Genomic DNA, 13,734 nt, shown 5'->3' on the forward strand with positions numbered 1-13,734 from the left:
GTTTAGCGCGGCTTTCAAACATCCCGACAGATCCAAGGGTGGAGCACAGTACACTCCAGGGTCATTCACTCAGCAGACTGGATGACTTCAGCTCAGCCTCTTAATCGGCTCCACAGAACAGGCTGTGGACAATGCCTTTATGTCCAAAACAGCCACCCGGCTCTGCTGCCCATATGCTGCATGGCACTCATGGAAAGTCATCTGCTGACATTCTTTGCTGACCATGGCAGTATGACACTGATCCAGACTACGTTAGAAGGCTTGTAGTCACAGGAGAATTTCATTTCAGACATAAAGCTTCTTAGGAGCCTAGAAGCTTGAGCACTTATCAAAATGTGTTTCCCCAGATAGGCATCTTGATAGAAATGCAAATTCCCGGGCCCCACTCACTTAAGCCCCACTGACTCAGAACCTGGGAACTGAAAATCACTGGGTTCACAGAAAAAAAAGTATATTCAAGACTGTGTTAATTTCCACGAATGATGATTCACTGATCAGCTGGGTAATAATGACTTGTCTCAACTTCTCCAAAAAGGTATTAGTCTCAATGATTTGTTTGCAGTAAATCATTTTGACTTAAGAGAAACACAAAACTATTAAAACAAACACCAAGGACTACCTCAACATCCAGGCAGCAATAACAAGGCTTCCACCATTCCCTGAAACCAGGAGGTCAACTGTGGCAAACAACTAGGTTCTCTGCAAGATGTCAACTGGGGGAAACAATTGCTGACCACTGTTTCCCTCATTTTGAAGAAGAATGTAACAAAAGATGGCATAAACTACTCTCTTGGCAATTCACTGGCAAAAGTCCAACCCTGTCTGTAACTTGGCAACAAAGCAGCCCCTCCGCATCACAAGCTTTAGTCACTGATACGGCCTCCAAGGCTGGCACACACACACACACACTGAATCTCCAAACTTGTCAAAATTCTCCGACCTTACCAACAAGCTTCAGACCCCAATTCTGGCAAGCACGAGACACAATGAGCAGCTCAAAAGAGGTACACTAAGGTCAGAGGGTATTCTCTGATGACACAAGAGCGTGTCTTGGACGGTGGCATATCTGAATCATTTGCAGTTGTCCAATGTGAAAAAGGATAGCAAAACAGTGCTGGTATTAACCTATTTTATGCAGCTGTGCTCAAGAAAACAAGAAGGGCAAAGGTAACATTCAAAAATGCAGACAGGAAGTCCTGAAGGTGATTCAGGAATATTTTGCACAGAGGCTCAAACCTCTGGGAACCAAAGAGATCATTAGAGTTTGTTAAAATTCCGCATGACCGAGTCTACGTGTAAAGCCAATAATTCTATTCAGAAATGAAAGGAAACAGTTCATTTAGCTCCTGCAGCAGCATGGTTTCCACTGCTGCTAAGTGATGGCAGAAAAAGACTGTGGATCAGTGACTTTCACTCAGGGCCACTTAAAGAAGCAATCGGCAGGACTTCCCTGGTAGTCTAGTGTCTAAGACTCTGCACTCCTGGTGCAGGGGGCCCTGGGTTCAATATCTGGTCAGGGAACTAGATCCCACATGCTGCGAGTCATGATCCCACAGGAGTTCGAATGCCGCAACTAAGGATCCCGCATGCCGCAACGAAGACCCGGCACAGCCAAATAAATAAATTCAAAAGAAGAGAAAAAAGAAAAGAGACAACTGGCAAGAAACCAGTAATACCCAGCACAGGGCAGTGGATGTGCACCTGACAGAAGGCCCGACACACAGGTCAGGTTATAAGAGGACCAGGATGTCCCACCTGACAAACCACTGAAGACCAGCAATGTGATGCTGCTGACACCAGTTTTAACGTCTTTGGAAAAATCCTTTATTGAATTTTTAAGTTACCAAATCATATAACAGTACAATCTCAATTAGCAAATGAAACAGAGATAGAAAATTAGCAGGAAACACACCAAATGACAGCTGAGCTGTTTTTTTTTTTTTTTTTCGTTTTGGCTGGTGGAATTATGAGTGGGTAATTTGTGTTTCAATCAGGATAAAAATATACTATTTTTTAAAAGGACAAGGTTCCTGACTAAAATAAGTGTTTGTTACAGCACACTCAGACAGGCACCGAGTCCTATCACACAGGGAATGATGAAGCAGCTTTTTCCTACTCCGGCAGCTTACCCTTGGCCAGCATGGGAGTAGAGACAGATTCAGACCCAAAGTTTCCCTATTACTAGTCTTACACTAAGGGCCTCACCATCTCTTTGCCAGGTACCCCCTCACATGCGTGTGAGCTAAGTCGCTTCAGTCGTGTCCAACTGTGCAACCTCGCTGGGCTCCTCTGTCCGTGGAATTCTCCAGGCAGGAATATTGGAGTGACTTGCCATTTCTTCCTCCAGGGGATCTTCTTGACCCAGAGATTGAACCCACATCTCTTACATCTCCTGCACTGGCAGGCAGGCGGGTTCTTTACCACTGATGTCACCTGGGAAGCCCATACCCCCTTCACATCGGCTTTTAACCTGAGCTCTTCCCACAGCCTCACAGTCCCCACAGGAGCCTCTAAGGGACAAATGAGGACTCGCGTCCTCAACCACCTCTAGTGCAAGAACTCGGGATGTAAGATCTCAGACATAGGCTTTTGTTGGTTTTTTTGGCAATGCTCTAAGGGCTGATTAAATTATAGCTTCGTGCAACGGGGCAGAGTCCAGATATAAGAAATGAGGCTGTTCTCTGAGAAGAGCTTTGGGTGGACTGAGGAAAGCAACCAGGATGAAGGAGCAGAGAAGAGAGCCATGCTGCTAGAGGTCAGAGGACAACCTTCCCACGTCTGCAGTGCAGAACCAGCTGCTCCCAGGCCTCCAGCCTCGCGGTCACACCTGCCCCCACACACCAAGATCACCATCAGGGAAACCCTATGAATCGGCCCATCTTAGGGGTGAGTGAGATAATGAGGTGTCTGAATACAAGACCTTTACTTTCTGTAAGGTCAGATCTGTACACATATACACAGGCCTGGATGATCTAGGATTTCTGATGTCACAGCCTGTCTTCGTAAGAGAGGACAGTGTTTACTCTGGTTCTGCCTGAGCAAAAGGAAAACCCTCCAGCCCCCAAACTTTTCATTCTTCCACCTAGAAACTCAGTATTTCATTTAATGAGTAAACATGCACATTTCTTCAAGACTACACATCTCTTCCTAAAAAGCTCTACCTCAAAGAACAGATTTCCAAGCAAAACTATACTCCTCTTATGCCACTACAGACCGGAATACGGAGATGCTGAGTACAATCTCATCTCAACACGATTTGAGTGGTGAATTAATTTGCACCTAACTCCAAGTCCCAAGCCTTCCAGAGGAAAATTGAAACCTTTAACGACTGCCAGCTCTACTGTTCTTGCAAATGGTCTTGATATTTCCTTCAGGGCACAGCAGTAAAAAGCACTTCATGAGAACCGTGTATGCAAAGGCTCATCATTATACATATTTATGCGCCATAAAAAACTAATTTTATCATCCAGGATAGGAAGCATGCAGACATCTCTCACAAAATAAGCTCACTTATTTTGCTCACTAAAGCTCTTGTGTAAAATAAGAGGGCAACCACTGGGTAGAGGAGAGTCCTTGTGGCACCAGTTATTTTCATTTCACTCTGGGTGGGGGGAAGAGGGGTTCACGTGCAATTTCCAATCTAGTCACTTGATATCTTGACAAATAGAGAGTTACCCAACATTTGTCCCGAAGCCAACTCATGTCCCTTCTCAGAGATGTAATGCAAGAAACAAGTGGGGGGGGGGGGGGGAGGGGACAGTGCGGGGAAGAAAAGCAAAAGGAAAGAAAGTCAGCAGCATGTTTAAACAGTCTCCATCAAATGAACCATATCAAATTACATCAAATAAAAGTGTTAAACTAAACATTGTACAAAGGCAACGTGTGCTGGACCTATAAAACAGCAGATTGTAAAATGTCAGAGGAAACTGGTCACACTCGATCCGGTGGTCCAAGTCAACATCTTTTAGAATCACTGCCCAAACCAAACATGCAGAGAAAGAAATCTTTCAGCGATACTAGCATTGTCTCTTAAGAAAATGTCCTACTAACTGTTGAGCTGTCTCTTTTAGAGAATGATGCTTTGCAGGAAGAATCCTATCCCCAGCTGAGGACAGACCTGGGTTGTCCCTGACTCAACTGTTTCTGGGGCCCGTGGCAGATGGCCTCAGCTTGCAAATGGGGGACCTTATTACCTACCTCCTCAGGGATGCTGTCAGAAATTACAGTCGCTGTGGGTGAAACACTCTGAACCATGGAAGATGTTCAGTGGAGAAGATATTTGGCAGCTAGTCTAAACTCCTTCGTGGCTCAACCAGTAAGGAGTCTGCTTACAATGCAGGAGACCTGGGTTTGATCCCTGGGTTGGGAAGATCCCCTGGAGAAGGAAATGGCAACCCACTCCAGTATTCTTGCCTGAAAAATCCCATGGATAGAAGAGTCTGGCGGGCTACAGTTCATGGGGTTGCAAAGAGTCGGACAGGACTAAGCAACTTCACCTCTCTTCACTTCTTTTCTTGTAAATTTCTTAGGGTAAACTGCTAACCTCTGACTCATATAAATTAACTGTGAAACAGTCTTGGAAATAACCATGACCTACCTGCTTACAGCCAGGGCCAAGGCAAGGCAAGGACTACCTAAGAACACTGGCTTTACTACCAACATACCTATAAACGGGCCTCCAGAAAGCGAGGTCCACAGCCTAACTCCCAGAGCCTCTGAATGCTGCCTTATTTGAAAAAAGGATCTTAGCAGATGGAACTAGAAATTAGGTTAAGGACCTTACATGAGGACATATCTCGAACTATCCAAGTGAACCCTAAATACCATCACAACTGTCCTTACAAAAGAAAAAGGGAGACAGGATACACACAGAGGGGGAGGCAGAGACTGGAGTGACATGGTGACTAGCCAAGGAGTGCCAGCATCCCCAGGCGCTAGAGAGGCAAGGAACAGATCCTTCCCAGAGCCTGTGGGAGGAGCACAGCCACACCTATACTTTAACTTCAAACTTCTGGCCTCCAGAACTGTGAAAGAATAAATGTCTGTTGTTTCAGGTCACCTACCACGCTTGTGGAGATTCAAATAGGAATCACAGGAAACTACGATGATATCCTGCTAAGGAGGAGGCAAGCTGCTTAAACATATATCCAGGGACTGATTTTTTCTAACCTCTACAAATTGTAATGATAAACAAGTTAAGCTAGAGAGACATGTACTTTAAAGCAACCAGAGCCAATACAAGGGCAGAAGGGGCCCACGGGGCTAGCGCACCAGGCAGAGGCATGTGGTGTGGGTTTCCCTTAAGGTGTCTCTAAAAAGTGGCCTCTGATAAAGCCACAGAAGCAGCTTGCCTGATAAATCTTGGGAAAACAAGGTTGCACGGCAGAAATTAGGTAAGGCAATATCAGTTTGAGGCAAGCAGCCCTTGCTGGGAGAACTCAACAACTAGTTTGCAAACAAGCACTAGTTTCCAGTCTTAAGAAGCCCCACGCTCAAGGCAGACTCACATTGTCCTTCACCTTCATGAGAATCAGGGCGTCACTTTCGGGGCAATCAAACCAAGCCAATGCTTGGAGATTATTTCCATCCTACTGATTTGGGAAACCCAAGGTATTGTTTCAATAGATGAAGATCTCACTGAAGCAATGAGTTGCTCAAGAAGAAACAGCTCACAAAAGGACAAATTCATCAACAGAAAAGCAGGTGAGAGGTTTACCTGGGGCTGAGGGGAGCAGGGGGATGGGGAATCACTGCCTAATGACCACAGAGTTTGTTTGGGGTGAGGAAAAAGTTCTGGAAACAGATAGTGGTGGCAGCTGTGCAACACTGTGGATGTACTTACTGCCACTGAATTGTACGCTTAAAAATCATTAAAATGGCAAATTGTATGTTACATATAGTTTACCATAATTAAAAAAAAAAATGCATAATGTCATATACCCCAAACCACTGAAGTGTACACTTTAAACGGGTGAATTGCATGGCGTGCAAATTTATATCCCAATAAAGCTGTTAAAAAAAAAAAAAAAAAAGAAACCACTTTCAAAGGGTCACTTAGTAAATGCTACTTCTTTACTTTCCTCTCCCAATAAAAACCTACAACTTGAAATGCTGCCCAGCCCAGACTGAGATATAACCATATGCCTCAAAGGGGGAAATAAAAAGCAAAAAGACATACATGCAAATCTTCCTGAGCACCACTGAGTTACAAGCATGCTTTATCCCGCTATCCCTCTTTTTTCTGATCAAGGCTCATAACTGAATACAAAGCCCACCTTATAGGAGGCCTACAGTACTAAAGATATGACTATATGGTATTTTCTTTAAAAACGAAAAGCTCTCCATTTGTTCCCAGCATTTGGTCAACAGAAGTCTTCAAAGTATAAATGTCCCCAAAGCAGTGACAAGCTGACTGAAGCCTATGACATGTCAGGCACTGTGCATTTTATACACATTCTCCCGTGGCACTCTGACAGCAACCCTATCCAATGGGCACCATCGTTCTCAACTACAGATGAGGAAGCTGAGGCACACAGAGGGTAACTTGCTCAAGGGGGTCCAGATATAAGGAGCAGGGCTGGGATTCAAATCCAGGTACCTGATCCCACAGACCACAACTGCTCTCTACTACACAGGACCCTGAAGTGAGGCAGTTCTACTGGAGAAATTAACCAAATGATTTTAACACGTGAAACGCATATGGAAACCCATTATGCTGAGCACTGTGACAGTCACAGGTAGGCCTTCCCAACAGCACAAACTGTCTTGCACCTCTCACTTATGTTGTAAAGCTGGAAAGCTCTTGAGGGAAATTACTCTAACACTTAAAACAATGGACTCATGGGCTTCACTGGTGACTCTGTGGTAAAGAATCCACCTGCCAATGCAGGAGATAAGGGTTTCATCCCTGATCTGGGAAGATCCACGTGCCGCGGAGCAACTAAACCCATGCAACGCAACTACTGAGCCCACAGGTCACAGTTACTAAGCCCAAGCACCCTAGAGCCCATGCTCTGCAATAAGAGAAGCCACTGCAACGAGAAGCCCGAGCACTGCAACCAAAGTAGCCCCCACACACCCCAACTAGAGAAAGCCAGAGCAGGAACGAAGACCCAGCACTGCCAAAAATAAACAAATTAAATTATTAAAAAAAAAAAAGAACCACAATGGACTTGATACCCAAGATTACCAGGATCTCAATGAAGATATATTGGCTCCCTCACCCAGGATGCTAAAACCCAACAGCAATTGCTGGGAGGCTTCCCAGATGGCACATTAATAAAGAATCCACCTGCCAATGTAGATGTAAGAGACGCGGGTTTGATCTCTGAGTCAGGAAGATCCACTGCAGGAGGAATTGGCAGACTCCTCCGGTATTCTTGCCTGAAAACCCACAGGCAGAGGAGCCTGGCGGGCTACAGTCAGTGGCGTGACAGAGTCGGACACTCAGTCTGAGCGCCTGAGCACGCGCTCAAGGCAGACCGGCCTCGCCCTCTTGTTGCTCCAGCGCCTCTTACTCCTCTGTATGAGAAGAGGCCGGCAGGACAGCAGAGGGTAAGGTGAGAGCTGCCCTGCAGGGGCCGAGTACTGCTCTCATGAAAGACGAGCAGGATCTGCACTTCCGGACACGTGGGTCACCAGTGAACGACATGGTTCAACGTGAAGGGTGGCTGCTGGTAACTGACACAATAAGCGTGGTTCCGTCCAGCACCAGCGAGAGGAGGTTTCGCACGGATCTGAAGTATTTTGTTTTTCTACAACCCTTCAGTTTAAAAAATCTCTCTGATGTTAAAGGTGAAGCACAGGCATATCAGCAGAAAGAACTTACTGCCCACACATGATTGCTCTCCATGGAGGAAAAGGGAGAAGACATCAGTGTGCTTTATCTCAGGCGCCGTAATCATTCCTCCCACTCGCCACTTATCATTGCTTTGTGTAGCTATACAACCTTCCATAAATTGCTGGATTCATCTGCATAACAAAACTTTCTAAAATGCTTCAAATCAAAGCAATCTTACTTCTGTTATGTACCAATCTGACATACTTCATTGTCCTCTGATTTTTCCTAAGCAAACACTAAAAGGTGAGTACAGGGAAAGTGGATGCTTCACATTTGCTCCAGTTTTAAATCAGCACTTCAATCCATTTTCTTCTCTATCATGAAACTTAAAACATAAAAACACATGCTGCTACCATATCTACTGTTTTGAATTTCCCAGCATGTCAAATTCTCTTGTACTTCAGGAAAGGAAAATAATAGACCCTGGCCACCTACTAAGTCTGAGGAACTATCAAAGTCCTTTAGCATCTCATGTGACTTCTATAACTTACATGGGAGGGGGGTAGTTCCAGTCCTGTTTTTACAGAGGAGGAAATGAATTGTCTTATCTTCAGCTTAGATGGAACACATGGCCCTGTCATCCTAGGAAGACTCCCGTTGAAATTCAGAATGCTGTGGGACTTCCCTGGTGGTCCAGTGGTTAAGAATCTGTCTTTTGAAGCAGGCGTTGTGGGTTCAATCCCTGGCCCGGGGCTAAGATCCCACATGCCTCATCACCAAGAAGCCAGAACATAAACAACAGAAGCAATACTGTAACAAATTCAAGAGACTTCTAAAAGAAAATTTAAAAAAAATTCAGAACACTTGTGCCAAGCATGACGCAGCTGTCCTTTACAGCAGAGTGCAGGCACCTCTTCCTTTTTAATCCCACTACTTAGAGACTGGCCAAAATAAGATACATGTTCATTTCCTTCCTCCTTCTAAGAACTGAGGAAAATCGAAAATAACCTTTCCCCAAAACCCTTCATAAAAGGTTATCTATTAATACAAGAGCGCTCAAGGTGTCTTGCAGAAACAGGTGGCTGTTAATAAAACATAACACTGAAGTCTGATTATGTGCTTTCTGTTGTGCAACAAAAAGTATAAGCACAGAGTATTTTTAGCTCCTTCCGGGCCTAAAAGGATTTGACCAAAGGATCTTCTCTAAGTCTGGTTTTCTATGCATTGATGAAAACTGACCAAGGTCATAAAAGAAGGTAAACCATTTCCTGAGCAGAGAGCCCGCAACATAGAGGAAGAGCACGCTGCACACAGCCTGTCATTAGCAGTGGTCTCATCCCAATTTCCATCGTTCAGCAATCTTAGGACTTTCATTCTGAGTCCAAAAAAGAAGGGAGAAACACACAAGGAGCCCAGGAAAGGAAAGAGACAAATGGTACCCTGCAAAGTCCTGCCGGGACATTTCCCTGGACAAATTGGGCTTAGAAAGTGCCCTGTACTACACTCCATCTCTGCAATCTGCTCAAGCACCAACTGTCTTGGGATCTTCTCAATAGCTGACTCGGTAAAGCTTCCCCAAAAGGCACACCTAACACAGTCAGATGCTAATTTAAAATAATGCAGAAATAGGCTGGGTTTATCTCCACTCAAGGTCTACTTTTTAAACATAAACCTCGTGAGAGCAAAGCAAAATATTATTTACACGTGTAAGTCGTCTCATGTCCACCCAAATTCTTATTAGGGCTATGCGTATTTGGTTAAGCCTACATTGAGAAGAGCCAGGTGCCAAAAAGAAGGCTGAGCGCCAAAGAATTGATGCTTTCAAACTGCAGTGCTGGAGAAGACACTTGAGAGTCCCTTGGACAGCAAGATCAAACCAGTCATCCCTAAAGGAAATCAACCCTGAATACTCACTGGAAGGACTGAAACTAAAGCTGAAGCTCCAATACTTTGGCCACTTAATGCAAAGAGCCGACTCATTGGAAAAGACTGATGCTAGGAAAGACTGAAGACAGGAGGAAGAGTGTGACAGAGGATGAGATGGTTGGATGGCATCACTGATTCAGTGGACATGAGTCTGAGCAAACTCTGGGAGGTAACGACAGGAAAGCCAGGCATGCTGTGCTCCATGGGGTTGCAAACAGTCCAACACGACTTAGTGACTGAATAACAACAAAAACAAATAAACCCTCAGAAAAATTTAGATTCTTCTAAAATCAACTGCTTGAGATAACACTGATAGCAATTGTTGCACAGCTTTTTACAAGAGCAATTTTGAAGAAAAGTAATAAAATCAAGGTTTAATATCATAAATGAAACCTGCATTTAAGTAAGAATGAGGTCAATACTGGCTTCCTAGTGGTGCAGTGGTAAAGAATGTACATGCTGATGCAGGAGATGCGTGTTTGATCCCTGGGTCGGGAAGATCCACTGGAGGAGAAAATGGAATCCCACTCTAGTATTCTTGCCTGGGAAATCCTATGGCCAGAGAAGCCTGGTGGGCTACAGTCGAAGGGGTCACAGAAAGTTGGACACGTCTGAGCAACTGAACATGCATCCACTCACAACATCAAAAGCCACTGCTTTTCCCACTTTCTTAACAGGTTCAGAATGGGTGGCTATACTTAACCAAGCTAGTCCAATATAGAATAAAAATAGTCCTTATTTTGCACTTTAAATCCTGCTAGGATCTTTTTCCCTTCAAAGATAAAGAAACAATTCTTCCTTCACAGATAGGGAAAAATAGAGAAAAAAATCAAATTGGGCAAGAATTTTCAGTCCAATATCACAGGAAGATTCCTAAATCTCAACTGTTTTTGGTATGCATCTAGGTTTTAGCAAAAAAATAATCTGAATGGACACCAGTCCCATGTTAAAGTTATGTGTTTACTGCCCAGTTCTTCTGAGTAATATCTTTGCACATAATTAGCAATACTAAATTGATCTAGAAATATATAAAGTCTTATTTAAACTTTTAAAGGGCTTCCCTTGTGGCTCAGCTGGTAAAGAATCCTCCTGCAATGCAGGAGACCTGGGTTCGATCCTTGGGTTGGGAAGATCCCCTGGAGAAGGGAACATCTACCCACTACAGTATTCTGGCCTGGAGAATTCCATGGACTTTATAGTCCACGAGGTTGCAAAGAGTCAGACATGACTAAGCAACTTTCACTTCACTTAAATTTATAAACCAAAGCCTACTTTGACTGCTCTTCATTTTGGCCACACAGATATCTGATAAACAAGAGACAGCCTCTATCTACCCCCATTTGCAACCATCACCTGACTTTATTAGGAGCTGATTTTAGTGCAGAAGCAGGATTGTTGTTTTAAATATTTAAATGGGAGTAAACATCTCCCCAGTTGCAAAATACTGCTGAATGACAAACTTAACATCACATGCATAAAAATGCCAGAAAGGCCACAATCCAAATGTATTTAGTGTCACTCACAGATTCCATGGTTGATGCCATAAGCGGGCCTAAGATTTACAAAGATAAACACTGCCCCCATTTAGAGTTAAGGGGTTAGAAAATCCCACTGTGAACTGGATAGCAAGAACTCAACTGGTGGCAGAACTAATTTTCCATGCAGAAAAATTCAACTTAATTTTCAATATACACTACATTGTTAACCCAGTCCTCTTTGAAAGATTTTTTTTTGAAGTGAAAGATGTTTTTGAAAAATCAAACACATTTACCTCTGAACTTCCACAGAAAAGAACAAAGATTTAAAAAGGAAGAAGCCACAGGATGACAGAATTCACTAACTCAGACTACAAAAATTCCAAACCTGTAGGAATCCAGATGTTTGGAATTAACTTCTGACTCTGCAGCATGGCACCTATGAACAAGCACTGGGATAAAAGAATTTATAAACTCCGGAGGAGACGGCATTCTTACTTGGGAAAGCACTGATAGACATGTAAAATGCCGCATACAATATAAGGAAATGATGTCACCAAGCCGACCCTGAAATGGCTCTCTCAGAAGTGGTGAGTGATGTGGGCTGCCCACTTCTGTCTGGCTCACCTAAACCTCCCAGAACCAGCCCTGCGAAGAGAGCCGGGGTGGAGACGAAGGCCTGGGGCCCTGGCACAAAGTCAGGCTGTGGCCGGCTTGATGATCACATTCACAACTTTAGTCTCAACTGTGCCAAGAAAGCGCCAGCCTCGCTTTGAAGTGACAATCTAGAGATTATTTGGAAATGCTCTGAAAGCAGACGTTTCCCTACAATCACACTGACTTCCTCCGACCGTGAAGGTGCAACTTCACCGGATCCATTCAGATGAGGGCTTGGGATGCAATGACCATCAAAACTGCTCCACAGGTTATCTTAGAAGTCATTTGTGTAACCAACATCTTCATAGAAAGGACGTTGTTTAGTTATGTAATAATGTAAGCATGAAAAATAATCTCACTTGTAAAGCCTGTTGGGGTTAGTTAGGTCTGACTGTGTACACAGACACATACACAGAGTCTCCCTCGTGGGTCATTTAAACTCTGAAGCCACCAGTCCTTTGTCTTGGAAGAGACGTGCTACCTTTCATAATGTTTTCTTTTTTCTTTTTTTTAGCCAATATATTGAATACATTCTTTTTGAAAACGTCAACTTCTATTTTTCAAAAAACATCTGAGTCACCAGATATGAGAAATATCTTATCTAAAAATGCCCAAGAACTCCCAGTCACCCCTCACCGACATCCCAGATACTGCGCTTTTCCACCAGGAGAGGATGCTGGGGCCCTGGGACTCTGATTACTTACTTGTTAAAAAAAGGTTCGATGAGTTTTGATCTGGCAGATACATGACTCTTTGGAGGACTAAGAAAAGAACCTAATGAAGAAAAGAAACAGAATATCACAAACAGTCAAGGAGACAAAGCCTGAAAAAAATATCTTGAAATCAACAGTACAGTTCCGCAAGGGTAAAATAAGTGTTCATGTGGACCAAGTACCACAACCCCAGGTAAGCATTTGATGGTTCTTCCTGTGCACTCCCCATCCCCACCCAGCCCCCTCCCCCTCCTCCCTCAAAACCCTCCCACTTTCTATTGGGTGAGTGGATCCCAGGGAAAGGGTAGACAGGGAAGATTCCCCTGGGGACCATGGTGTGATGACAGAGGCAGGTACAGCGTGTACCTAGGTAGTTGGCCATGGAGATGAAACACAGTCCTGTAATATAAGCATCATAGCCGGCCTCGTGGAGCTGCTCAGAAGCCGTGTCGTAACTCGGAAAGCCTTCTGCACTTTCTAAAGAGAAAAAAGAAAACACAGTCTTCCCAAGGTCATCACAAATCATCAAGACTGGTAAGCATGCTGCCCTGCCAAACCCAGATGTCTGTGCGGCAGAAACACCCTAAATAAGCAGAAAGAAAGCTATCTCCTTCTTAATTCTCTCCACACAAGACCTTGAGATAACAGAGTCACTGAAAATGAGGGCTTTGGTCTGGACTAGAGAAGTGTCTTAGTTACATTATCAAAGACTCAGCTGCAGGCCTCCCAACTGCATGCTGTTGGATACTATTTACAACCATGCATAACTCACTCTTGTGACCATGACTCCTCCTCTGATTGGGACGCAAGGGGTATTTCAGAGCAGTTGTCCCCAATGTTTTTGGCACCAGGGACCAGTTTTGTGAAAGACAAATTTTCCATGGGGGTGAAGGTGGTTTGGGGATGATTCAGGCATATTACATTTATTGTGCACTTTATTTCTATTATTATTAAATCAGCACCACCCCAGGTCATCAGGCATTAGATCCTGGAGGTTGGGGACCTCAGAGCAATGGCTAAGAGCATGGCCCCCAGCGTCCACCATCTGAGTTTGAATCTCTGCTCCATCACTTAGCTGTTACGTGATCTTGGACACGTTGCCCCCTCTGGGCCTCTACCATGGTAGAAGGGCAATGACAATCAGAGCCCCCTTGTTAGGCTTTTGTGAGGATCAAATGAGCTC

General features: G+C 44.2%; 1 protein-coding gene across 4 annotated transcripts in view; it reads right to left on the reverse strand.

Moving 5' to 3' along the window:
* PARN (poly(A)-specific ribonuclease) overlaps positions 1 to 13,734 on the reverse strand; it is a 176,075-nt gene that overhangs the window by 122,103 nt on the left and 40,238 nt on the right. For all 4 annotated transcript variants that reach the window (XM_061152875.1, XM_061152877.1, XM_061152876.1 and 1 more), the window contains 2 exons: positions 12,918 to 13,028; positions 12,543 to 12,612 (listed from right to left, as the gene is read on the reverse strand). In XM_061152875.1, the coding sequence (XP_061008858.1) occupies positions 12,543 to 12,612; positions 12,918 to 13,028 (181 nt within the window). The remainder of the gene's footprint in view (positions 1 to 12,542; positions 12,613 to 12,917; positions 13,029 to 13,734) is intronic.

Source organism: Dama dama, chromosome 10 (genome assembly GCF_033118175.1).
Source record: "Dama dama isolate Ldn47 chromosome 10, ASM3311817v1, whole genome shotgun sequence".
Taxonomy (NCBI): Eukaryota; Metazoa; Chordata; class Mammalia; order Artiodactyla; family Cervidae; genus Dama; species Dama dama.